The sequence below is a fragment of the Microtus pennsylvanicus genome, chromosome 10, assembly GCF_037038515.1.
Source record: "Microtus pennsylvanicus isolate mMicPen1 chromosome 10, mMicPen1.hap1, whole genome shotgun sequence".
Taxonomy (NCBI): domain Eukaryota; kingdom Metazoa; phylum Chordata; class Mammalia; order Rodentia; family Cricetidae; genus Microtus; species Microtus pennsylvanicus.
Genome location: NC_134588.1, coordinates 58,713,126 through 58,739,780, shown reverse-complemented (window position 1 = coordinate 58,739,780; position 26,655 = coordinate 58,713,126). Strand labels below are relative to the sequence as shown.

Genomic DNA, 26,655 nt, shown 5'->3' with positions numbered 1-26,655 from the left:
TATATTTATTAGACATCTTTTTCATAACATATTTTAAAAACCAGACATCTACCAGTCTTGAAGATAAGTGACCACGAAACAGGCTACTAATGAGAGGGTACCCTTAAAGAACTCAATTGTTATCTAGTGTATTATTTGTATACAGTTTTAATTTTAAAAGAAGTGTCTTTTCTACCAATTACTGGTCTCTTTCCTCAGTACTGACACAAATTGTGTTAGTCTTCTGCTTTAGTCTCTTTTTTCCCCTCTCCCTTCCTTCCTTTCTCTCTCCTCCTATTCTTCAGTTCCCTGAATGTGTAATTCATCCTTAATGCGTAGGTCTTAAGAAGAACTTGGATCTTGATGTCAACAAAATTTGGTTTGAAATCCTAGCTCCAAATTATTAATGTGCCATTGAGTAAAATTTTTTTTTTAGTTTTATGTACCTTGGTTTATTTATTCCTAAGAATTTAACAATTCAGTGTTTTTATGAATCTCCTAGATTCTTTATAATGATTGATATCTGAAAGGCTGTGACTTAATTTCAAACTTTAATAAACCTGTTTAGTACAGAAAGTCACACACAGAGAGATCCTTTAAATGGTATTGTTAAAAAATACTGATTCTACAATTGCATGACCTATTTGGGAATGATGTCTATTCTAAGTAAAAACTGTTTTCCCCTTGAGTTTGATTTTGATAGGAGCATGTTTCATGTCAACAATCAGCTAATGTGCTCTGTTAACTTGGTAGAATAAAAAGATTCATATATAATGAATATTTCCTTTCAGAGATGTTTATGTATACTCTCCCCTGCTTTTGCATTTATGCTGTTTTTGTGTTTTAAGTAGAATTTTTTCCTGACAGTATGTGTTAATAACTGAAAAAATTCCCTATCTGTAGACTAGCACCATCATGACAACCCTGTGTTCTGCTTCTACCTTGCTAATTGTTTCCTTGGGATTATTTGGATTGTGTAGAAAGCCTTTTGCAAATCCTCTTATTACTGAAGTCATTGTTGCCAGCAGGAATAAGATTAAAGGTGCTTAAGTCTGTAGAGTTGTTTCTAATTTGTTCATGTCATTTCAGTGGCATTTTAACAGAACTCTGTCTCCTGTCCCACCCTTTTCCCCTGGTACTATCTCAAGTTAGGTCCAAGATGCCAGACCATTGGAAGAAATCTCATTTTATCCTCCTAATTATTATGCTGGCACTCTGGAGATAATTTTTCCCTTCATGCACTGCCAATTAATATGCAAATAAGCTGATAAATATTTATGTATTCATTTAAATTATGCAGGGAGTGCTTTCACTGTATTCTGTAAATGAATTGTTCCTGGACTTCAAAGTGCTAGCTGCTGTGCTAACGAGGAGAGATTTGCATAAGGCCCTAATCACACGCATACTGATTAAGCTTCATTATGGAAACTGCCAGCTGCAATCTTTGTTTCTATTTTATTACAAAAAGGGGAACTTTTCATGCTTCAGTTGCCTTGACAATGTCAGCCCTAGCTGGTAGAAGAGACTAAAACTCCTCTGAGCAACTGAAGTTTCCTTATTCAGTTGAAGATTGCTATGGTGTAACTGAAGTTGTATTTTGCTTCTCTTGTTAATTCACTTTCCACTCCTCCCACCCTTGTTCTCATAAAGAACATGGTACAGATTTGTTAGAAATAGTAGTACCTTCTTCCCACCCCAAACGATACCTGTTCTTTCTTGCTTTGGACTGTCTGCACCTCCTGAAGATTTCACAGCAATGCTGGACTGCAGTGACTGTGTTCTAGGTGGGTACCAGCACAGTTCTTTTCTTACAGCTTTAATATGGAAATAGCATGTGTGGGATTGACTATGCATAAATGCTCAATCACATATGCAACCATCATCCGGGAGGGGAGAGCTTGAGCAGAGAAGGTGGAAAGTATTTGCAAGGCAAGAGCATGCTTGAGTTTGCTGTAGGTCCCTCCCTTGGACTAGGTCTTCTGCTTCAGTAGGTATTTTCAGCAAATAATGTATTTGAATTTGACTTGCATGGAGGACATTTTTGCTTTTTGGAAATTTTTATAGAAAGTAGTATATGTAGTTGAAAACACATTTTAAATCAGAAACAAAATATATACTATATCCAAATAATATATACGTACTAATAAAATGTTTTGCATATCTAATAAGACTGCCTCATACAAAACCAAAAATACTAAATGAAAAATTAAAGTAGTGTCATAATGCAGAAGGAAATTATAGTGGTTACTGCACTGTTGATCGGTTTCCAGATTTTAGAAGCTATAGGCCATTTTCAAATTTTGCCTTTGATTAATCATTTTGATTTCTTCAAATCAGCTGATTTTTAGAAATCTGCCATTTTAAATATTGTGGAAAGCCTGTTATAATGTGTTCTCTACAGAACAGGAAGTCTTTTGGAAAGGGAGATGTTCTGCTTGAATAAATGTAACATTTTTTTAGGCAAGGTGGATTGAAGTACTTTGTACATGATGCCTCTCGGTGACTGTATTTTGTGAGGAGTTTTTTAATGTTTACATGAAGAATGATTGCACCTATTTAGGAAAGTCATCTGACATAAACTCCAAGAGTTGTATCTCTTAAGCTTAAACATTTGCAAATGATTTTATTTACTGTGTCATTTTCCATTCTTGTAATTAAAACAGTTGTTAATGATAAAATAAATTGATATTTTCCAGAAATGTCTTAATTCTTATACAGAAAGAATGACTAAACTCAATAGTACTACTTGTCCATCAGAGATAGTAGTGAAATTGCACATGACATACAACACAAGACGTTGATATTACTTAGGAAGTTAATCCAGTACTAATTTTTAGGCATAAAGTTAGACTCATTATATGATCAGCTAAGTAACATAGGCTTGGGCTTTTTCTGTTTAAAAAAAAACTGTAAATATCAATGAGTAATTTACTTGTATGTTCTCTTTTACATTTACCAAATTTGAAATTCAAGAAGTGAAAGAAAAACTTTTTTTGAACTATTTTTACCATTTATTTTTAAATGCCAGAAACTGTATCTGCTACTTAGAGTTGACACTTAGTATCACTGAAACAGCCTTCTCGTCATTGTATGGCTAATTAGGATTTTATTTATTGTTTTGTGTTTGAAGTAATTTTGTTAAATGCTATTGAAGGTCTTGACAGTAAATAAAAGGTCCTAAGAAAAGTTGTAACATACCTGTGACATAAATTTCAAATTTATATATAGGTGTGGAAATTAGGCTATGAAATATGTAAGGCCAGGCTCATGATTTTGTTAAGAATTAGGCTTCTTGGTTACTGTGGTATCTGGGCATGAGAAAATTATTACATCTTTTTATACATATTTACAGGTTCATTTTTTTCTGCTTTGTTTTAAAATATAAAGGAAACATTGAACATGTATATAATGGCATATTTGAGGCTCGTGATATTTGTTGACTTGTAAGATTTTGGTTAAGTCAAACAGAAAGCTAATTTTTACTAAGTTGTACACCTGGTCCTTTCAAATAAGTGTGCTTTCGGGTGGTATTTAAATTTTTCTGGGCAGTAGGGGAGGAAGTTGTAGAACGGCCTCATTTATGACCACAAATATACAAATTTTAACCCTTTGAACAAGCCAAGCCAGGGATACCATAGAACTACCTCAACCATAAGCCATGTATTGGTTATAAAAAATTACTGTATTAGAAAAGTTATTACCCAGTGTCTAAAAAACTTACCACCCATTTTCTAGGTTATGAAACATGAAAGAAAGGTTCCTGATATTTTTCCTCATTTCTTATACGTGTAGGTAATGCAGCTGTTGACAGCATGGTTGGGATTTTGAATGATTGTTTTAACTTCCTAATTAAACATGTCCTACAGATGTTTTTAAAAAGTCAGTATAATACAGTTTGATTTGTTCTCTAATAATAACTTGGTTACTGGGTCTTAATGAGGGAGAAAAGGTGTAGAACTTACTTGATAATAAGCTTATTTCATGACAAATACTCTAAATCTGTGGTAAATATAGAACAAAATGACTATTTTGTCTGTTCTGTTTATCCTTTGGGAAAAGAAGCATGGCGTAGGTGTTCTTGTCTCCCTTCCTGTATATTTTCCAGGATTGCTAATAGTGGTTGACAACGTTTTAGTATGGAAACTAGAATTTAATACACTCAAAAGTAACAGCCCTAAACCAGCAGATTAGTGTGTAACTGGATGTGATTCTTTTAGAACTACAGAGATTCCTGTTACAATTTGTTAGCTTGTTTTTAATGAGACATGTGTTTGGTATACCCCTGTGTTGACTCTAGTTTGGTAAAGGAAGTCAGATGGATGTTTCAAACAGATCTTTTCATCTGTTAGATTATTATTAAGTGTGAATTTGTTTTAGTTATAATGAATTAATACCTTTGCTTTTAGAAGAAAATAATCTGGGAATAATAGTTCTTATTTTTTGAGGTGTTTCCTGCTTCCTAGTTTATTTTAACATACATTATTGTCTGGTAAAAATATTTTAGCATGTCAGTAATATCTTTTTCAACTTAGATTCCTTTCTTTAAAGAATCTTAAAATTTGTTAGATAATTTATTTATGAGTTTATTTATGATTCAGGAGCTCCTGAATATCTCTGAGGTAGTCTTTTACTCACTTTGTAGTGTTGTAGCCTGCCATATTCTATGCATGGGCTTCTTGAAATGAAGCTGTCATATTAGTTAACCCTTGCATTGGCTGTAACTTTGGCTCCTTAGCTTCATCTTCACCGCTAGTTGTTTAAACAACGTTTCTGCCTTTGGTTTATTGTAGATTCAAGAATGAACAATCCTTCAGAAACCAATAAATCATCTATGGAGAGTGGAGATGGCAGCACTGGTAAGAAAACATTCCCTTTTATCTATCTTTTACATTAACTCTTAGAGAGCTAAAACAAGAGATTGTACACTTATCTGGACACATATTTGACAAATTTGTGTACTTGCTTATGAAGTGTGACTTAGTACTTTTAGGGACTGAAATTATTTTTAACATTATCTAACTCCTCTGAGGAGGGCTTCACTTACCTGATTCCATCCATCAGAAACTGCTTAATTATGGGAATGGTCATTTGGGACAGATAGACCTAGGTCTGGATTATGGATTTGCCACTAACTGTGTAACTTTAGGCAACTTCCTCAATCTTTTTGAGACTTAATTTATTCGGTAGGGATATTCATGGGTCATCATGAGTATTGAGTTAGAATATATGTGAAGTGTTAAAGCATCATATTCTGTTATGTTTCTTGGTTATAGGTATAATCAGAATAGGAGATGCTATCCATCCTGCCTTTGGTATATATTAGGCAAAAGTTATAATGGTGTCAGTGAGGAGTTACAGACACTCCTAATTCGTCCTTTTATTTCAATAAAATTTATTCTTGATCAAACCTTTTATCAGAACACTGAGTATCATAAATGAAAAAAAACTGAAAGCTCTTTGAGAGAGGTAAATCTATTTTTAAAAATAGGTACAATTTGTCTCAGCCCATCCTTGTAAGTCTGTGGGTTCATAGAACATTTGACAGTATAACTCTGTCATCTGACAGATATCTTACAAGGATTTCCCCAATTTCTAGTAGAGGCAAAATGTAAAAGTATTAAAACATTAAGGGAATTGTGTGGAAGGAATTGTATAAAGTCATTGTAAAGTAAACTAGGTTTTTCACTTAAGAGAAAGGATTTCCTCTGACTGTTATTTCAAAATATGCCTAACTGTGGGAGGTGGTGAGAGTGACTGTCACTCTTGAAATTCCACTGCTCCTGATCATAGGTAGAACCTTTTGGTTTTTCGAGGCAGGGTTTCTCTGTGTAGCTTTGGAACCTGTCGTGGAACTTGCTCTGTAGACCAGGCTGACCTCAAACTCCCAGAGGTCCACCTGTTTCTGCCCCCTGACTGCTAAGATTTTTTTTTGGGGGGGGGGGGGTTCGAGACAGGGTTTCTCTGTGGCTTTGGAGCCTGTCCTGGAACTAGCTCTGTAGACCAGGCTGGTCTCGAGCTCACAGAGACCCGCCTGCCTCTGCCTCCCGATTGCTGGGATTAAAGGCATGCGCCACCATCGCCCGGCGTGACTGCTGGGATTAAAGGTGTGTGCCACCACTGCCTGGCTTAGAACCTTTTTATTTACTGTAGAAGACTGGGTTGACCCAAAAAAATACTTTTGTGTCTGCACCTGTATGATTGCAAACTGTCCTGTACTTGGAGTGGCTTGTTAACCTCTTCACCTCTGAAAAATAAGTACTTATTTATGGGAGACTCAGCTGGGGCTTTCATGTTCATCTTTGTCATATTTAATATGCTCCAGCTTCTCTTACTGAGGCTAGCCAAGACTACCCGAGAGGCGGAAGAAATGCATTGCTTTCTGCCCAAGTTACCATTATTTCTGTTCCTTGTTTGGGCCCCTTCTTCCTTTATCTTGTAGCACTGACTTACGCTGACATAAGTACCATTGCCACAGGAGTGGAACTTGTTTGCAGAGAGTAAGTAGGTAGTTAAACCTATGAAAAAGCAAGAGAAATATGGGTAAAAGTCCCACACCTAAAGAATAGCTTCCAAATTTCTCTAAGGGAAGAGAAATGAACTCAGAATGATTACAGAATGCCGAAAATATCCACAGTGTCAGACCCCCTGGGAAATTCTATGTTTACTTTTAATACCATAGTTTCTGTAATATAATTTATTGAGTGTTTATAGTATTTAATTACAGTCTTTGTTGTGCTTCTTAAAATCTTTAGTGCTGTGCATATTACCTGGTAACAAATTCTTAATGACCAGTTAGATATTATTTTAAGGAATAGGGAATGGAAGTATAAAACCAGAAAGGAAATAAAGTCAGGCTTAGAAATTGGACCCTATAAAAGGTTTTTCTCATCATCTATAAATGTAAAATTGAAAATTTAAGGAATGGCATTGTGTGTATTCAAACTTCTAGAACTATATAAGATATAAATTCTGGCTGGAACACTTGTTGAACAATTTGTGACTTTCTTGCCTTATGACAATATGAAATATATAACAGCAGACTTCTTTTCATAGAGCTGAGAGTAATCACATAGTTAATTTTTCCTATTGTGGTGGTTTGGTTGTTTTTTTTTTTTTTGTTTTGTTTTGTTTTGTTTTGTTTTGTTTTGTTTTGTTTTGTTTTTGGTCTTTGTAGCCCTGGCTGGCCTCTGCCTCAAGAGTGCTGGGATCAAAGGAGTGTGTCACAGTTCAAGAAAGATACTTTTTAAGGCCAGTAATATACTCTCCTAGACCTCCTTGCTTTTCCATAACTTGTAGTGGTGGTTAATATTCTCTTTTCTTTAAAAAGAAAGAAAATTGCTTTTCTGTAAGATCTCTGTTAATACAGTAACATCTAGCTAGATCAAATATGAGCTTGTTCCCAGCCTAGGAAGCATAGCAGCTCAGTTGCTGTTTATCTACCGTGTGTGCACTACCTTCATGGACACAAATCACTTCCATTGTTTAGACCTTTTCGTTCACTTCAGAATAACATCCTTCATCAGTTTCTCAACGTTAAGTAAAGTCTGCTGCTATGTCCTTAGCACTCCCTCTTTTTGTTAATTTATTGCTTTAGAAATATAAACATATATTTGAGTTCTGCTTTATTTATTAGATTATCATGTTTGGTGCATTAGAAATAAAATTAGGTTTTTTTTAAAGTAGAGTATGATGGGCCATGCCTATAAACCCAGCAGTTGGAAAACTGAGGCAAAAGCATTGCCTGAGTTTGAGGCCAGTCTAGGCTACTTAACAAGACCTTGCCTTGAAAAAAGAAAAAGGGAATGGTGGGTGTAGCATTTGTGCCAAACTGATAAGGAAAGAAAATAATAGCTTATTTAGATTATTTTAAGCCTATATATTAATTTTTAAAGACAACAACCTTAAATATTATATAAAATTGAAGTCTAACACTTTATAGATTCAGAAAACTTGTGTTGATCACTATTTCCTGAAATGTTCACAGCTATAATAATTTTGAATTATAAGGGCTTAAGGGTAATGAGAGGTGTAAAGTTTAGACGCGTCTGACAGTGCATTTTATACAGATAAGTTTTATATGTTCACAAAAAGTCTGTGGTTTGAATTTGTTCAGGTTTGCATGTTTTGTATGTTAAATATTATAGTTGGTGTTTTTAGAGACTCATATTATTATGAGACTCTCTGTCTTCAGAGGCTTAGCAATCCACCAAGTGTCAAAGCAGAGACAGAAAGCTGATTCTGGACAGATTATGGTGAGTCATCCAAGAGCAGGTATAGAGAAACAACATGATGTTGTTAAATGGTATTTCTTTCTTGCCTGTTTTTTGTTTGTTTGTTTTGTTTTTTAATTATTTTTTTAATCCAGTGCTATAGTGTATGCCTTTAGTCCCAGCCCTTAGGAGGCAGAGGCAGACAGATTTACATAGTGAGTTCCAGAACAGCCAGGGCTACATAGAGAGACTCTGTCTCAAAAATAAATGAATGAGTAGATAAACAAAACAATTTTTAATTTTATAAAATTATAAAACATAAGTTGCAAAGAAATAGACACCACACACTGAAGTTAACCTGACTCAAAAGATTATACAACTCAATGAACTTCTATACAATATATTATCCATTCATAATAGAAGTTATGAAATTCAACATGAATTTTATACTTCAGTATCAAATATATTTTTTGTGCATTATCCACTACCAAACACAAAAGAAATTCATGTCAGTTGGAACTACAAAAGCAATTAGCTTTGTATCCTTTTTCATAATTTGTATCCATTACCTTCATTCAGTCCTCCTGTACCTTGATTCTTTTCCTTTCTATGTGGTTCTGTACCTATATGTACTTTCATTTGCATATAACCGGCTAGATTCCACATATAAGGGAGATGATGGTCTTTTTCTTTGAAATTGTGTGACCTTCTTTAATATTAGACAAAGTCCTATGAATTTTCCTGCTATAATTTTGTGATTATATTTTTCTTCAGATTTCTTTTTGAGATGTGTGAACTCACTTCATAATACATTCAAAGTTCACCCATTTTCCTGAAAATTTTTGATTACCTTTTTCTTTAGAACAGAATATTATTTCATTTTCTATAACAGGTTTTCATTAGCCATTCATCTGTTGATAGACAACTAGGCTAATTTCAATTCCTTGCTCTAGTGAATAAATCAGCAACAAATATGTGTGGAGTTCTGGGTATATGCCCAGGAGTGAAATAGCAGGATAATTTTTTCTTTTATTTGAGAAATTTCAAAGCCGATTTCCACAATGGCTGTACTAATTTGCATCTCCTCTACCAATAACCCTTTCTCACCACATCCTCTCCAACATTTGTCAAATTTATTAATGATAGCCTCACTGTTATGAGGTGGTATCTCAAAGTAGTTTCAATTTTCATTTCCCTGATGGCTTGAGATATTAAACAGTTAAAAATAGTTATTGACCATTTGTGTTTCTTTCTTTAAGAAGGGTCTATTGAGTTCATTTGCTCATTTGTTGATTGGCTTTTGTAGTTCCTTGGTATTTCACTTCTGTGCTTTGTAAATTCTGGAGATTAGCCCTTTGTCTGGAGTGTAATTGGTAATGATTTTCAGCCAATCTATAGTCTGTGTTTGCTCTGTTGGTTAAGTATTTCTTTGACAATTTTTAAATATACCTATAGGCCAGGTAAAAAAGAACCACCATTGAGAAAGTATACAAATTAAAACAAGTGGTTTGGAGACCAGAGTTCGGATCCCAAGAAACCCACATAATGTTGGGTGGGTAGAGTGGTCTGCATATAATTCCAACCTTGGAAGGTAGAAGTGGGGATTCTTCAAAACAAGCCATATCTTTTAGCACTGTGCTTGATTCGAAGACTTTTACTCAGTGAATGTGGTGGAAGAGTGATCAAATGTGATTCCCAGCATCAACCTCACATACACATGCATCCATGCACATAAAAACATGCATACATACCACACACATGAAAAATTAAATAACAAAAAAATAGAAGAAATGAGAAAGAGTAAGATAAGTATATAGAACAAAAGGTTAACTTTGCAAATGAAGTTGGGAAGAAGAAAGGAAAACTGTATTTTGGCTCCAGTGCTGTAGGTACCTACGACACCTAGAGAGATCACTAAGGTGGAATAAAAATGTTGATATCAAATTCATCTTAGAGAAAAATACATTTAAAACATAAGCAGTCAATACTGAAAATATTCATTATGGAGTGTGTGATTCATGAAAATTCTGTGTAAGAAAGTTTTGTTTCTAGTTATAAGGAAGGGTTATGAAAGACAAAAGAGGAGGTAGAGTTTTTGCTGCCCATTAACGAATTGGTTGCATTTAAATGTAGTGGTGATTGACAGTTTACCTTCAGCATGAAGAAACAGTAAAATCTAAAAGAGGTGAAAGAAAGTTGTACGAAGTACCTCTGATCCTTTGTTTTAAAGTATGTTTTATGATTTCCAGTTCCTTTTCCACTTAGTCATTCTCAGAATTCCATTTGGATAGACTTTAATTCAGTTATCATTACCATTAGTTTACTAGAATATTTAAAGCAATTGGCTGTGTTCATTCTTAAGTTCATAGCCAGTTAACTATCTTTTTCCTTGGAATTGATCCAAAACTCCTTTATTCTGCCACTTGCATGTATGCAAGCACGTGAATATGCTGGTAGGATTCCCATACATGTGCAGGATGTTAAGTGTCTTCTGTTGCTGTCTCATTTGCAATGAAAAGGGTATCTCATTGAACTGGAAGCTTGTTGTTTTGGGTAGGTTGGCTGACCAGCTCTCCTGTTTTATGAAGCATGATTAATAAAAGCTAAGGAGAGAAATTAGGGTTCAACCTAAAGGTCAAAAAAGCAAAGGAGCCAGCCACTGGCTCTTACCTCCACCTCAGTCCGAAAATGGTGATCCTGCCTCCAGGAATCTCAGAATGAAACTGAGAACTGTCTCCCGTTTTATAATCCCCTCTAATTCTGGGATTAAAAGTGTGTGCCACTGCCTCCTGGTTTCTATGACAAGCCTAGTGTGGCTTCTGGGACTAAAGGTGTGCGTTATTGCTGCCTGATCTGTAAGGCTGCTGGCCAGTATGGCTGTTTGACGTTTCTGATCCTCAGGCAGGTTTTATTTATTAAAATACAAATGAAATGCCACACCTGTGTCTACTCTCAGTGATGGATTTCCAAGCACACACATGGCTTTTTACATGATGACTGAGAATTCAAACTCAGGTTCTCACACTTGTAGAACAAGTGCTCTTACTGAGTCGTCTCCCCAGCCCAGATCCTATCCTTTTTCACTAATTATTTTCATGCAAATGGCCTCTCCTGTGACAGTATCTAAACCTTTTCTTATAGTAAATAAAAAGCCAGATTGGTTTAGTTGTATATGCCAGTGTACATTTATGGACTATCATCCAAGAAGTTTTGTTGTAAGAAATTCCTGATAACCAAGGATTTCTTCATTCTCTACTAATTATTAGTGTTGTGGCTAGTGGCTATGTGACCCTATCCCTAGGGAGCTAAGAATAAAGACCTTCTTACCCCAGATAGGGAACTAGCAACAGGCAAAGTAAAGATAATACCAAGTCCCACTTGGTAAACCAGTAAGTTTAAAATTAATCATAGGAGTATGGGTGAGGGGGTACTTAAACTGGAGCAAAAACAACAATTCTAAAACAGCTATATTGCTAAAACTCATTCCAACACAAGTAAGACGCGGAAAGCCTAGAGTTCACTATAGCAGTGTGCAGGCAGTTGGACAGTTTGGAGTGTGGTTCTTCCAGGCAGCACAGCTTGTCTGAGAGTGTCTCTTGGCAGTCTTTACTGCTTATATAAACTTGCAGAGGGAAGATCCAAGTGCATCTGGGTCAGTTTCAGGGACTTCTTGAATCTTCTAGGTTCTAACACACTTCCCATCAGGATGGAATGTGTCAACTCAAAGGAAATTGCTGTACAATGTTGTTATTAAGATATTATACATTCATAAAGGATGACCAGACAGCATTCACTCTAACATAAAGAAAAGAATCTTGAAAGACCGGGACATTTGTGATATAGTTGTTGTTTTTTAATAATTTAAGAATGTGATCTCTTCAGCCTGCATCTTAGAAACATTTCTAGATGAAATTCTCAACAAAACAAACCAGTGTCATTACAGATTTCAGGTTCTGGACTATCTTCCCTTTAAACTTTGATTTATGTAGGGACTATTTCTAATACTCTTTTCTCCTTTTATCATTATTAACATTAGCATAGTGTTTATTGCATTCTTCATTGGCAAGGGTGCTGTTTTTACAAGCCCAAAAGTAGACATTCTGACACTAGTGTTTATTGGAGTGCTTTCATAGTAAAATTATAAATAGGAAATTTTGTGGCAACAGTTCTCAACTTGTGGGTTATGACCCCTTTAGCAAACCTCTGTCTCCAAAAAATTTACATTATCATCTATAACAGTAGCACAATTACAATTATGAAGCAGCAATGAAAATAATTTTATGGTTGGGAGGTCACCACAACATGAGAAACTGTATTAAAGGTCACAACATTAAGAAGGTTGAGAACCACACTGTTCTGTGGGTTACTGTGAAAGTGGCTCAAGAGTTCCTAGAGAGCCTTGGGAGTAGAGTTAAACATAGTTTATGCTGTTCTTTTTTCTAAAACCAGACATCAAATACTGTAAGAGAAAGATAGTCCTTCTTCTGGTGCTATTTCTAAGAGATTCTGGCCACTACATATTGAGGAATTTGCCTTGGTTCTCTCCATGTACGCTCGTAGAAAGAAGCAAAGGAGCTATAATGACTGAGCCTTGAAGAGTGGTAGCGCTGGTGTGATGGCATGTACCTTTAATCCCAGCACTTGGAAGGCAGAAGCAAGTAGATCTTTGAGTTTGAAGCCAGGCTGGCCTACGCAGTCAGTTTCGAGACAGCCAGAGCTAAAGAGAGATCTTGTCTCCAAATAAACAAACAAACAATAATAATGGCACTGAATTATTATTGTACTTTTATAGTAAATGAATGAGAAAGCAACTCATCCTTTTGAGAAGAGATAAACTAGTAACAAACTTAGAATTTTAACAGTATCCATTTTAGTCATTACTAATTAAAATATGGAACATTAATGAGAAGATTTGTAGGCACAAATTATCAGAAATTGTCTGTAGCTTTCTCCTTCTTCTTTAAAGGGCAGCTTAGTTTCATGACATTTTTTACAATTTTTTTCCCCAACAGGAATCAAAGAACTTTATATATATATATATATAAAGAAATTTTCCACCATGTTATACTTTACATCTTGCTTGGAGCAAAAATCTAAACTTCACTGTTCTTTCAATTAAATCCATTGTAGAGCATCCCAGCATAGAGCATTGGCGGTGGAAATTGGGAGTCAAATTTAATGAGCCATCGCTGGTAGGGGTGAGAAGATTGTGAAGGAGTAAAATAAAAAAGAAGAGACTAGAATCTAAAAGGAATACTTGTGTCGGTGGAGGGCTGGGGGTGTGATGCAGTTGTTAGAGTAGGGACTGCCGAGGAGGAGGGAAGTAGAAGAGAGAGGGATATATTTCAGCTCTGAAAATGTTAAATTTAGGATGTCTTATAGTATTTGAATGGGAAGGTACAAGCAGTTAAAGAGATGTTCAGGTCAGGCGGTGGTGGCGCACGCCTTTAATCCCATCACTGGGGAGGCAGATACAGGCAGATCTGTGAGTTTGAGGCCAGCCCTGGTCTACAAGAGCTAGTTTCAGAACAGGCTCCAAAAGCTACAGAGAAACCCTGTCTCGAAAAACTAAAAGAGAGACAGAAGACAGATGACATTCAGGATGTCTTGTACCATTTGAAGGGGAAGGTACCAGCAGTTAAAGAGAGTAGTAAATTCTTGAGGAAAGAATCCTATTCATGAAGGTCCTAAACAAGGAGTTCTTCAAGTAAGAGAGTGAGTTCAAGTAAAAGAAGGATAATCACAGAACCCTTCTCCACCATAGAAAGGGGTGGTAGATGACTAGGAACCCCATACCGCTTCTGGGTATCCAGTAGCTACAACTGATATTTAACTTGTATGCAATTAAGAATCTAGTTCTTGGGCTGAGCGGTGGTGGCGCACGCCTTTAATCCCAGAGTTCAGGAGGCAGAGACGGGCAGATCTCTGTGAGTTCCAGGCCAGCCTGGTCTACGAGAGCTAGTCCCAGGATAGGCTTCAAAGCTGCAGACAAATCCTGTCTCTAAAAAAAAAAAACAAAAAACAAAAAACAAAAAAATCAGTTCTTGGCCACACACTGACATACTTGGTAAGTTCATTTAGTCATGGATACATCAAAGGTTGTGTAAGCCATGCTTTCATTTTCATTTGGTTGAGAAATTTTAAATTTCCTCCCTGGTTGATTTGATGACTCACTACACACTCAAGAAGGAGTGCATTTTAGACGTCATGGTTTATGCCAGTCCCTAGGCTTCAGTTCTAAACCAGACAAAAAGAAGAAAGCTAGACTAGCACAGACATGTATCTCTCTCTGCTTCCCAACTTGAGGACAACGTGACCAGCTGTTCTACCGCATCTCAAATTGTAAGCCAAAGTAAACCCTCCCCTTTTTACATTGCTACTGTTGGGGCATTTTATCACGGCAACCGAAAAGTAACCAAGATACGAGTATTCTAGTAGGGAGGTGATTCTTTATGTAACATTAGCAAAATAAACTTTGATTTTCTGTGTACTCCACAAAAAAAGAAAAAAGAAACCAGAAAGGCAATTTATTGTTTAGCTTCAAGTGCTTGTGTAGTTTCCATAGTTTTCTTGCTGTTGACTGTTTTATTTCAGTTTGATCAGATAACGTACAAGAAATTAGTTTATTTCCTTATTTATTTGTTAAGGCTTACTTTGTGACCTAAGGAAGGAATATTCTGTATATATCTGTTAAGATCATTTAATTTATGATGTAATTTAGGTCTAAAATTTCTTTTTTGACTTTTTAGATTGGATATTAAAGTCATGTTTGTTTTGTCAGAGCCTCTCATACCTTTTATACCCATTAGTGTTTATTTGATAAATTTGGGAGCACCTATATTTGATGTATGTATGTTTATAGTTGTATCATCTTGATGGAATGTTGCTTTAGCTAGCATATAGTGGCCTTTTTGTAATTCTTGTTTGAAGTCCACATTATCAGGTTTCAGAGCAGCTCCACCAAGCTTATTTTTTTTACTTTTATTCACCTGATTCGTTGACTTCCATACTGTACCTCTTGGTCTATATCTTACTGTACTGGTGTGTTTCTTGACAACAACAGTTAGTCTAATCTTGTTTTGAAATCCAGTCAGCCAGTTTGTAAGTTGATACTGAGAAAGGCTTACTGATTTTATTGGTTGTTTGCCTGGTTGGTTCAATTACTTGTTCTTTTCTTTCTCCCCTATTAGTAGAGGTTTTCTGGTTTACTATGAATTTTTCTTTCTTCTCTGTGTATAATATTCCTTTAAGTATTTTCTACAGTACTGGTTTGATTGACATAATTGCCTTAATTTGTCCTTATTCTGACAAATTCCCTTATATTTCTGCCTATCTTACAGAGTAGCTTTGCTGTATATTATAGTCTTAGCTAGCAGTTAATTGACTCTCAGGTGTTGAAATATGCCTTTCCATGCTTCCCAGACTTTTAGGTTGCTGACAAGATAGCAGATATTATTCTGAGATCTTTGCCTTTGTAAGTAAGTTGTCATTTTCCCCTTTAATTTTAAACACTGTTTGCTTTGTATTTTAGACATTTAACTATAATCCATTGTGGTATATTTCTCTCTCCATTTTTATTTCAGGTTCTAAATGTCTTTTGCATTTGAATTCCTGTTTCTCTTAATTTGAAGAATTTTCTGCTTTAATTTTTTTAGATGAGATTCTCTGCTTTTAGTTCTTAATCTCAGTTCCTCCCTCTAGGCTTGGTCTCTTACTAGTTCTCCAGGGTCGTTGGTTGTGGTTTTTGTGCCCCCACCCCCACAACCACCAGCAATGTGCATGCCACATTGATGTTTGAGTATGTAGTGTTTCTTCAGTCTTGTCCTCCATTCCTAATCTTTCTTATGCTTGTGTAAGTCTACTGGTAATATTTTAGGCTGGTATTTTATTTCATTCATTGAGTATTTTTGCTTCTAATACTCTTTTCTGTTTTCTCAGAGTCTCAATTTCTTTGCTGAAAATTTTCCCATGTTGCTTATTTTTTTCTCCCATACTGCTAACATTTTCTCCAGTACTGCTCGTTTTCTCGTCTGTTTTGCTGAGTTTTTCCTCTGTGTTGCCAACTCTCCAAAGACTAGACTGAATTTGTCTGCTTAGTTGAGTCTTCCTCAAAGACGTTGGATTATTCTTACTAGTGAACTTTTGAAATTGTGCTTATTTCGGTATCTTTGAATTTGGTATTGAGTTATGATCTTTTAGATAAGTAATATTGCCTTACTTTTTCCCTAGTTTTTGTATTTCTGGCTTGTGATTTGTGTATCTGTTGTCTTGGACATCACTTCCAGTTTTATTTAGGAGTCTTTACAGCCTAGTCTGAGGAATCAGTCTCCAGTATCATTCAATGAAGAGAAAACAACTCATAAGAGCAACAACAGTAGAGTGTATAAGAGACAGAAATACACTTAAAACTCAGCTAATGCCGTCTAGTCTATAACCCGTGAGCATAAACCAGACAATGGGGAGCTAATTTTGTATGTACTAAAAATTAGATAAATATAGAAATATAAATAAATAAGATAAGGAAGGAACCAAGGAAAGGGGTGAAAATAGAGTAGAGGAAAAATTAAATAAGAAGAAGGGAGTGGAGAAGAATGTTACAGGCAGGGAAGATCAGAAAAGATAAGCTGAGAAATAAACAGTAGTACCTAAAAGAGTGTGTAGAATGAAATACAAATAAAACATTTAGAATATGATGGTATAAAAATATTTTTAAGAATATAATAAAAAGAAGAAAGGAAGTACAGAGGGAAAGAGATGAAGGTACTGGGTCCTCTAAAATTGAAGATAGATGGTTTTATGTATGGCGAGAGGGTCAGGTGAACTTTGTCCTTGTCTTTTGAGTGGCTTACGCTTGTGCTGAGCCCACGCTGAAGAGTTGTCTTTTTACTGGTTTTTTTTTCTTTCCTACCAGTGACCCATGCTGTCTATACTTAGCTTTGTAATCTGTAGATTGGGTGGGTTCTACCACCTTCTAGAAACTTTGAGCTTTTACTCCCTGAGGTTTGGGAGTATCTCCCAATGGTTTGGTAGTGTGGGAAGCAACAACAGTAAGTGATGGGCTTGTCATTATACTTTGAAGACCTAGGTGGTAATCACTTGTTATAGCATGCAGTTGTGGGTATTAAGTAAATCTCTGGAGCTTCAGAATTTTGGGACTCTACAACAATGGGGAGATAAGTGATCCCCAAAATCGGATGCCCTTATGAACCTCAGGTTAAGGGCTGTCAAACGCCAGGGATATGCTCAGATATATGATCTGCTTCAAGCAGTGGAGGTCAGCATTACTTTTCTCTATGCAAGTTACTACCTGAGCTGAGCCTTCTTCCACCTGTACCTTTTGTCAGTGTTGCTTCTTCTACAACTGCCTCCCAGGGATGTGTCTGGCTGTGGGGATTGTGGCAGATTGCATCTTTGTCCCAGTGCCAGGCACCTGGCTTATTTTTTGAAGAAGTCATGTATTTCCCCTCCCCTTTCAAAAGATGAACACTCAATGATGGTGAAGATTTAGTAAAGTAGCTGAATAATCGTCTTGTTACATAGAGTCCTCATCACATTAGGTATAGTAAATAAAGATTATATAGCATTCTAGGTGGACTCCAATTTCATAGTAACAAAGATCTTGTACTTGCAAATTAGATTAAATTTCCAATTTTAATAGTGTGTTATTGTTACTGGGAACAGAAGTTCAGAATAGGTGTAATACACACACACACACACACACACACACACACACACACACACACACACCTCTGCATGTTCCCAGAGTTCCTAACAGAATGGAGGATAGAAACAAGAAACAGTACTGCCTGTGTAATCAGGCCCTCTCAGATCTGAGAATAGATATGATTTGTTTGTTTGTTTCCAGGGCTTGGGAAATTTTGCAACTATTCCTACGATTTTTTTTTTTTAAAAAAATCCTCAAACTCTGAATTAGTTGTGATTTGTGTGATTCTGATGTTCTGAAGTTGGATCTGACACAGTAACAAATGGATTTTTATGGATGTAAGAAAAAATAATTCGGGGCCCCTGACACTGGGGAGGGGAGAGGATTTTTCTTTTTCAAGTGTCATTATGTCCTGAAAAAGATTGCAGTTACTAAAGGATTTGAATTATAATCTAAGTTTAATTTCTCAAAGGATTGTTCTGTTTGGAAACTATTAATGTTATCTTTTAAGCAATGACTGTGTATGCTGAGAAAAAATAGGTTTAAAAGGTCTAAAATTTGGGGAAGATTATTTATAGTTAGTTTGACCCTTAACGTTATTTCAAAGAAAATAAGTCCCAGGCTGAATTTAGTTACTTCACTGTGACTTCCGTGGCTAGAGAAGATGGCAGTATCCACAGTCTGCTCCTTGTGACTATACCATCACCTTAGGGTTCTTTCTCTCATTGTTAGTCCTTTTCCATCTCATATATATGATAATGTTGATACTCCTGTCCATACATTTTTAGGCAATGTTCAAAAGATACAGATTTCCATTCTTGTAGAGAAATGGCAACAGGAGTAGAATAAACAGAAATGCTGTATGCCTTCTACCAAAAAAAAAAAATAGTTCTGGACAAAAGTGATTCTCCTTTAAAAAGTAGATCACTTTGGAGATAGCAATGAGCAGGAAGGAAGCAGAAAAGGAAACTTACCTGAGGAAAACTGAAACTGAACAAAAAATTTAAGTGATCTCAGAATATTAACACTTGTGGTATAGAATTTGAAAACTACTGAAAATATGTATTTATAAATATTTTTTGACACATGCCCTGTTTAAAGACATTTGTGCCAAAGTTTGTCATCATTTAAATTAGTAATATTTCCCATGGAGTTTTAAAATTTGATTTCTTCTTTTAAAATCTCCTTCAATTTAAAAGAATTGTAAGTGGAGACTGGAGGGATATCTCAGTAACTACAAGCACGTGCTGCTCTTGTAGAGGACCTGAGTTGGACTTGTAACACTCACATGGCAGCTCACAGCCATGTGTAGCTCCAGTTTCAGGGGATCCAACCTTCTCTGGCCTCCGGGTACTGTGTGTACATGGTGCATATATGTCCGTGCTGACAAAACACTCTTACTCATTAAATAAAATAATAGATAAATTCTCAAGAAGTTGTTAGTGTAACTGGAATAACCTCTGAGACAGACTCCAAAAGCCCCCATTTATGACACCTTATGTCTCCTTATAACCCCAGTTTGCTCCAGTTATTGATTAGTTACTTAAGTATTGTTTTTCAAGTAACAATGACTTTGATTCCTTGGTAATAGGATATCAAAATATTTGGAGAAGAATGGGAGGCGGGGGGATGTAAAAAGATTCAATCTCAGTCTTAGTTATTGTGTAGTTATATGGTGAAAATATTTCTATTTATTTTTTCTCTTATTTATAAAGCAAGGTCAATTAGTTGGGTTTTTTTTTTATGTCTCCTTTCGAAAAGTTTTGCCTTTTTCTAAATGTCATAGAAATGAAATCATCCAAATGTTGTCTTGGAGTGTCTCCTTGACCAAATATGCAGACTTGAGATTCATCTGTATTGTGTGTTAATTGGTTCAGTTTTATTTCTCCTGCTGCCCACCAAATGTTAGAGAAGTACAAAATGTGTTTTGTATTGAAGAGGTAGAGATATATTGCTTCTGTGTTCAAGGAGTGGGGAACAAGAGGAAAAGTAGTCTTAACAACTGAAAACAAAGAGATGCTTAGTGCCATGATCTGCTGATATGGGGAGGAAACTTTTGCATGTTGGTCCTTCCTTGATGGCTCTGAAGGGAGAAATGGAACTTTGTGAGAGACAAGGACTCGTAACTTCACAAAACTCCAAGTATCTAGCTGGGCCTGTGCCGTGTAACTGGAACTTGGTGCTGTACTTGAACTCATTTCGTCTCAGTCGTCATTCTGTAGTCTCAAATATTTTTTCTTTTCCTGTCTTTTTTTCTGAAGGTGACTGTGTTTATGAATAAAACTGGCATGTATTTTTTTTCCTTTTTTATATTTTTCTGTACTAATTTATGTTATCTAGGTTACACTGACTTCGGTAAATGAGATAGGATGTGTTTTTCTGTTTTTGTTGTTTTCTGGAAAAATAATTGAATTAATTATTTATTGAATTTTTGGAACCATTCCATGGTAGTTATCTAAGCATTGTGTTTTCATTGGGTGAAATTTTTTGTTTGTTTGTTTGTTTACCTACTAATTCGGTTTCTTTCAATGTTGTGAGACTCTTGTATTTTTTATTTCTTCTTGAGTCAGTCTTGATAAATTCTGTTTTCTGGAAAGTAATCCATTTCTAAGTTTCAGTTTTATTAATGTGAAGTGGTTTATCAAATCTTGTTTTTACCTGCGTATGCATACATGTGTGGAAGTCACCGGACATCTTCAGGTAACAGTCCTTACCTCTAACCATGTTTGAGACAGGTTCTCTTGTTCAACTCTGGTCATGCAAGGATAGCTGACCTAGAAGCTTTGAAAGATTTTGCTGCCTCCATCTCATCTCAGGAATACCTGTGCTACTATGTCTAGTTTTTAGTTGTCTTCTGGGGACCCAAGTACAGGTCTTCAGGCATGCAGAGCAAATGCTTTACCCACTGCATCTTTTGGCCTGCAACATAGTGATATGTTTGTTTGTTTTTTTTCTTATGTTGTCCTTAAATGGTTTACTTGCTTCCCCCCTTGCTTCTTCTTACCAGAAACATACATGATTCCCTTGAAAGAATTAAGCTGATATTTTTCTGTTGTGTGTTGTTTTCCACTTTCATTAAGTATCGGTCCTACTTTTATCACTGTCTTCTATTTTCTTCAGATTAATTTGTTTCTCGATGCTTTGATCTTTTTTTGTAGCATTTAAACTACTATCCTTCCCTTAGCTCTTAGAAACACCAAGATCAAGGATTCCCTACTTCTTTGCTTTGTAATTGCCTGTTTGTCTTCAACCCATTTTTCTCTGTATACATTGTTAAGTAGCTTTGGATACAGGATTACGAAGATTCTCCTTGGTAATACTATTCTACAGAATCTTTGGCTCTGGCCTGTCATTTCTTGATGCACTCTAGACTACTTTGATGTTTTTTTTTTCAGGGTCTCTAGACCCTCGTGTATTTAATAATAATCATCTTACATGAAATTCATTGGCCAAGAACTCAATGAATAGATTCCTGGTTGCTCCAATCACTGTATCTCTGTGTATTCAATAATGGCTTTGGGGGAGCCTAGGCAGTTTGGATGCTCACCTTACGAGACCTGGATAGAGGTGGGCGGTCCTTGGGCTTCCCCCAGGTCAGGGAACCCTAATTGCTCTCCGAGCAGATGAGGGAGGGTGACTTGATTGGGGGAGGGGGAGGGAAATTGGAGGCGGTGGCGGGGAGGAGGCAGAAATCCTTAATAAATAAATTTTAAAAAAATAAAAATAAAAAAATAATAATAATTCTTGGCAATTGTCAGTCATTTTCTTATTTGTAATCCTGCTTCTTAGGCATTGTTGGTGTTATATACTTAGCCCACCACCAATGACATACCTCCTCCAACGAGGCCACACCTTAGGTACCAAGTATTCAAATATATGAGGCTATGGGGGCCATTCTCATTCAAACCACAACTCTATTTCATTGCATTTCCTTTTATTTTTTGTTATAATTTTTCTTTATTCTAGAGAATTCCGTGCATATACATACATAGTAAAGTATTTCCCTATTTCTCTCCTTTTTCTCCCCTAATACTTCCTAACATGTCTCTGTCCTAACTTTATGACTTTTTTTTTTTAGTTTGTGGGTGTATTTATTTTTTGTTTTTCTTTCTTTTTGGGGGAGGGAGGGATTTTCAAGACAGGGTTTCTCCATAGCTTTTGGTTCCTGTCCTGGAACTAGCTGTTGTAGACCAGGCTGGCCTCAAACTCACTGAGATCCGCCTGCCTCTGCCTCCCGAGTGCTGGGATTAAAGGCGTGCACCACCACCACCAGGCTATTTTTTGTTTTGACAGTCCACAAAGTTCAGTTAGTGATGGCTGTATTGTATGGGTTTGGGATCATCTACTGGAGCACAGGAAATCTAGTAGGAACACCCTCAAAATAGATTGGTTTTCCCTCCTATATCAAATGCCAACTGCCAGTGGCTCCTCGTTAAGGGATGGAGCCTGGCTGGTACGTCCCCATTGTGCTAAGATTTTGGCTGGTTTGTGGAGGTCTTAAGGAGGTAACCACACATGCTGTGAGTTCATGAGTGCCATAGCCATTGCACATCCAGAAAACAGCATCTCACAGCACTTCATCTTCTGGCTCTTTCTATCTCCTTTGCTACAGTTTCTGACTCCTCTTACGTGATGTTCTATTTCCCTTTTTCCAAATCCCTTCTTCTCTTTGAAGATACTTAGAAAAATGATTATTCAAAACAAGTTCCTAATGGATGTTGGTAACTGGAATTTGAGTACTTGCTTCATTTGAATTTATTTCACTTAATAGTTATTTTGTTTGCTTTCCAGGCACTCAGACAAATGGCCTGGACTTCCAGAAACAGCCTGTTCCTGTTGGAGGAGCAATCTCAACAGCCCAGGCCCAGGCTTTCCTTGGACATCTTCACCAGGTAGACAGTTTAACCCAGCCATAGCTGAGAATGCTTGTTAAAGGAGACATAAAATGCTAGGGAAATTATTTCAAATCATGTGTAACTATCCTGCTGAATAATTCATGTAGAATTAATAGTTTCTACATAACTATTGACTTTAAAACTATGAACAAAAGAGTATTTTGGTAGGACATATATAACAGGTAGGTTACTATTTTCATGAAAATGACCTTGAATCTGTCAAAATTCCCAGTTATCACTACCTTAAAGCCACTGTAATTTAGGTGACTACTTAGACACTTGCTTGACTGTTAACCTCTTAATTTCAGATTTTTAAAACAACAAGTTTTAACTTATTACCCTGATACCATGTGATTTCCCCCAATCTAAAATAGAACATGCATTCTGTTCATTTAATTTACATTACCGCTCTTTTCATCAAAATGTTATTAGACTACCAAACTATTTTTTTTAAAAAAAGCTGCTCTACTTGAAAATAGGTAAAAATATAGGAAAACTATTATCAAGTTTGTTTTTAAATGAAGCAAAGTTGGAATGGTTCATAATTCTTTGCATCTATGTTCAGCTAGTTGCCTGGATCCTTACACAATAGCTTTCGTATTCTATGTTTATTTTCATTATCAGCATTCAGTTTTAATCTTGCATTTATTCTAGTCTAGTTTATAATCTTTCTTCTCCCTTCTTAGTCTTTCTTTAATTTGAAGACATTAATCTTTGAGAGGCTGCAAGATATTAGGAGACAACGAACTCCTTCAATAAATAAATATTTAGTTTTAAAAAACTTAACATTTTTAAGAGTACAGATCAAGAAGTTTTCTCAGTTTGAGTTTGTCTGCTTTCCTGTCATACTGAGTGTTCTTTTTTTTTTTAATTCAGGTTATCCATTTTTGGTAGGATTACAACATAAAAAGTACAGTCTTCACAGTGCTTGCAACAGAAGGCAAATCTCATTACTGGTAGCATTAATTATTCAACCTGATCATTTGCTTGACAGGTAGCCCTCCCTCTGAAGTTACTGTTGTACCCTTTGTAATTCTCAGCATCTGTGGAGAAATACTTTATTCTCATTTGGCCTGATAGATATATGTAGATGACCCTTTTTAAAATTAGGTTGATGTCATGGTTGCCAAATGATGGTTTTCTAATTGCATGTGTGTCCTTACTTTAACATGACTGTGATTTGAACTTTTGAAATTCAAATATTAAATAGTAAGACAGGTTTTTTTTCCTGTATGGCTTATAGGGTAGATTCCCTTAACTAGTCCTTTTGTTTATAATGATAAAATCAGTGTGTATTGATAGCTTGTTTTTATGTGTTCTTTAAAACAATGTGGAAGATATAAGTTAGGTTTTCAGAACTATGACTACAAATGGAGTTTAAATAAGGAGCACCCAACCAGTATACATGTGGCGTGACTGATAGTGCTCATTTAGTGATGATGCTAATTTAGAAGAAATTTCTGCAGTTTTCAGTTGGGGTTGTTGAGTTTGTATGTAAAGTTTTAACTCCATAAAATATTTATTTGTATGTTGAAGTCTAACTCAGTGGTATACATTTTGTATTGAATTTATTTTTTGATGGCATCCTCTAGTTATAAATAACTATTTTATATTATGTCCATTGATTACTTTCCTTCTAGGTTCAGCTTGCTGGGACAAGTTTACAGGCTGCTGCTCAATCTTTAAACGTTCAGGTAAGTTGAAATATGAACACATAGGTTATATCTTCTATTAATTTTTTTCATAACTTATAATGAGCATATAATTTAGAATAAGAACTACTTGTGATTGTTAGTAATTATTAATTTTATTATTTCTATATTTTTATTGCTGAATCCAGTTGGTGATAATTGTCATTGATGAAAATCACCTTAATCTGCTACTGTGTGTGAGCCAGCAGTGGACAAGTGAAAGTTCACTTTCAAAATTTTAGAATCAAGTTCAGGAACTGAACACAAAACTAAATAGCTTATGAAGTATTCTTTTTTTCCCAGACTGTTTATCATTTTTCAAGAAACACTGGGCAGAAAGTCAGGGAACGTGGGTTTCAAAATCTCATTGTACCAATAATTACCAGTAATCTTTGGCAAATCACAGCCTCCCGGGTTTCAGTTTTGTTTACCTGTATTTAAATAAAGACATTGATAACACTATAATGATCTTCTCTGATCTAAACAGAAGTAACATTTAAAGACACTAGAACCATGGCTTGGTGGTTAAGAGGATTTACAGAGGACTCCAGTTTAGTTCCCATACCAGAAGGCTCAGAACCATGTATAACTATAACTCCAGGACATCTGACACCCTCTTCTTGCCTTTGTAGGAATCTGCACACACCATGTGCACATACTCTCTCTTTCACACACACACATGAAAAATTTAAAATGATAAAGAATCTTTCTTTTTCAAAAAGCAAGTCATTATTGGTTAGATAGTCAAAATTATAAATCTGGTTTTCTTTTTTTTTTCTTTTTTCTTTTTTGCTTTACTTTGCTTCTGTAAACCATCAGATAGAAAGACTCAAGGCTCAAGTATTTTGCACAGTTCCTTAACATTTCAGTCAGCCTTTCAGTGTAATGTTTAGGAAACTAACAGTCAGAAGAGAAAGACAGTATTCTAGAAGATTGATTGAGTGCCACTAAAGACTAAAGATTCTGGGTTGAACATTCTATTAAACCTTGTGGAATATGGACCTAGTAACACATAGAAATAAGGAGAAAAAAGGAGATAATGTGACCCTTCTTTCTGAGGGAGAAGAGGCAGAAAATTGCCTTGGTTGCCATGGTAAACTTAATATCCCTTAGAGAGATGTTGGCAAACAGGCTATATCTCCAGTGCAGAATGTTTACAGTCCTGCACTGTAATTATCTTTCAGTGACTGGCAGCATTAATCAGAGCTTTTATGTTAATTAGCTTTGCTGCAATCTCCCAAACAGGTGGTAGAAAATATGCAAATCTATGCAGAATTTTAATATTCTGTATAACCAGTTTTAATTACCATAAAAATTTCTCTCTCTGGCCATTTAAGGACCTATAAATTCTTGACTATATCATTTTCCTTCAAGCTTGTAAATTACTTGGTGGAAGATGCTGCATTTTAGAGTTGTTTTAAAATAGTAGAGAAAAAGTTCTTTGGGTCAAATTATTTAACTATAATATAGTATATAAAGAAGTTTGAGACTTGCCACAAGAAATATGTTAGTTTGGAGGGTCTAAAATGAATTAAATCATTTTTTTTCCTTTTCTCTTCATTACCTGAACTGGGAATTTGGGGTTGTGAAAGGTTTTGTTGATTCATGGAGGACCAATTTACTTTTCTGTTAAAAATTTATACCTGCAACTTTTCTGGGATTGGAATAAAAAAGCTGTAAGGGCACTTAAGTAGAAAGAAAAGGCATGTAAAAAAGGAACAGAAAACCCCAAAACTCAAAATTGAATAGCACGTATTTTAAATAATTCTTGAATTTTTAGAGTTAGAAGTGCATTTCTTTTAATCACCTACTTGAGTTACTTATTTCCTATCCAATCCCACTTCAGTCTAAATCTAGTGAAGAATCCGGGGATTCCCAGCAGCCAAGCCAGCCCTCCCAGCAGCCTTCAGTGCAGTCAGCCATTCCCCAGACCCAGCTAATGCTGGCTGGGGGACAGATAACTGGGGTAAGTTTCCATTGAAAAATTGCACTGAACTTCCTCTGTGTCTGAATTGCCACTGGCTCGTATTGTATTGAAACTCTTTCCCTGCAGCCGGCACTAGCATGGCACCATTTTATCTTTAAGGAACTTCCTGGATACAGAAGCTCTGTAAGAATTACCTTTGTCATTACTTTGCAAGATTTCTTTTATTACAACTGCAGATGTTGAGAATAAACTGCAAATTTTTTAACTCACATTAAAATATGGTATTGCT

The 26,655-nt window shown here is 35.8% G+C and overlaps 1 protein-coding gene across 7 annotated transcripts in view; it reads left to right on the top strand.

Annotated features, from left to right (window-relative positions):
• The window catches only part of Pou2f1 (POU class 2 homeobox 1), a 148,379-nt gene that overhangs the window by 65,354 nt on the left and 56,370 nt on the right, over nucleotides 1-26,655 (top strand). For 6 of the 7 annotated variants that reach the window (XR_012912082.1, XR_012912081.1, XM_075988498.1 and 3 more), the window contains 4 exons: nucleotides 4,770-4,835; nucleotides 22,645-22,745; nucleotides 24,389-24,442; nucleotides 26,286-26,405. Coding sequence is in view for 5 of the 7 variants with exons in the window: in XM_075988495.1 (XP_075844610.1) it covers nucleotides 4,770-4,835; nucleotides 22,645-22,745; nucleotides 24,389-24,442; nucleotides 26,286-26,405 (341 nt within the window). In the remaining 2 variants the exon portion in view is untranslated. Of the gene's footprint in view, nucleotides 1-1,940; nucleotides 1,967-4,769; nucleotides 4,836-22,644; nucleotides 22,746-24,388; nucleotides 24,443-26,285; nucleotides 26,406-26,655 lie in introns of those variants that run through there. The other variant, XM_075988499.1, reaches the window with a different exon arrangement.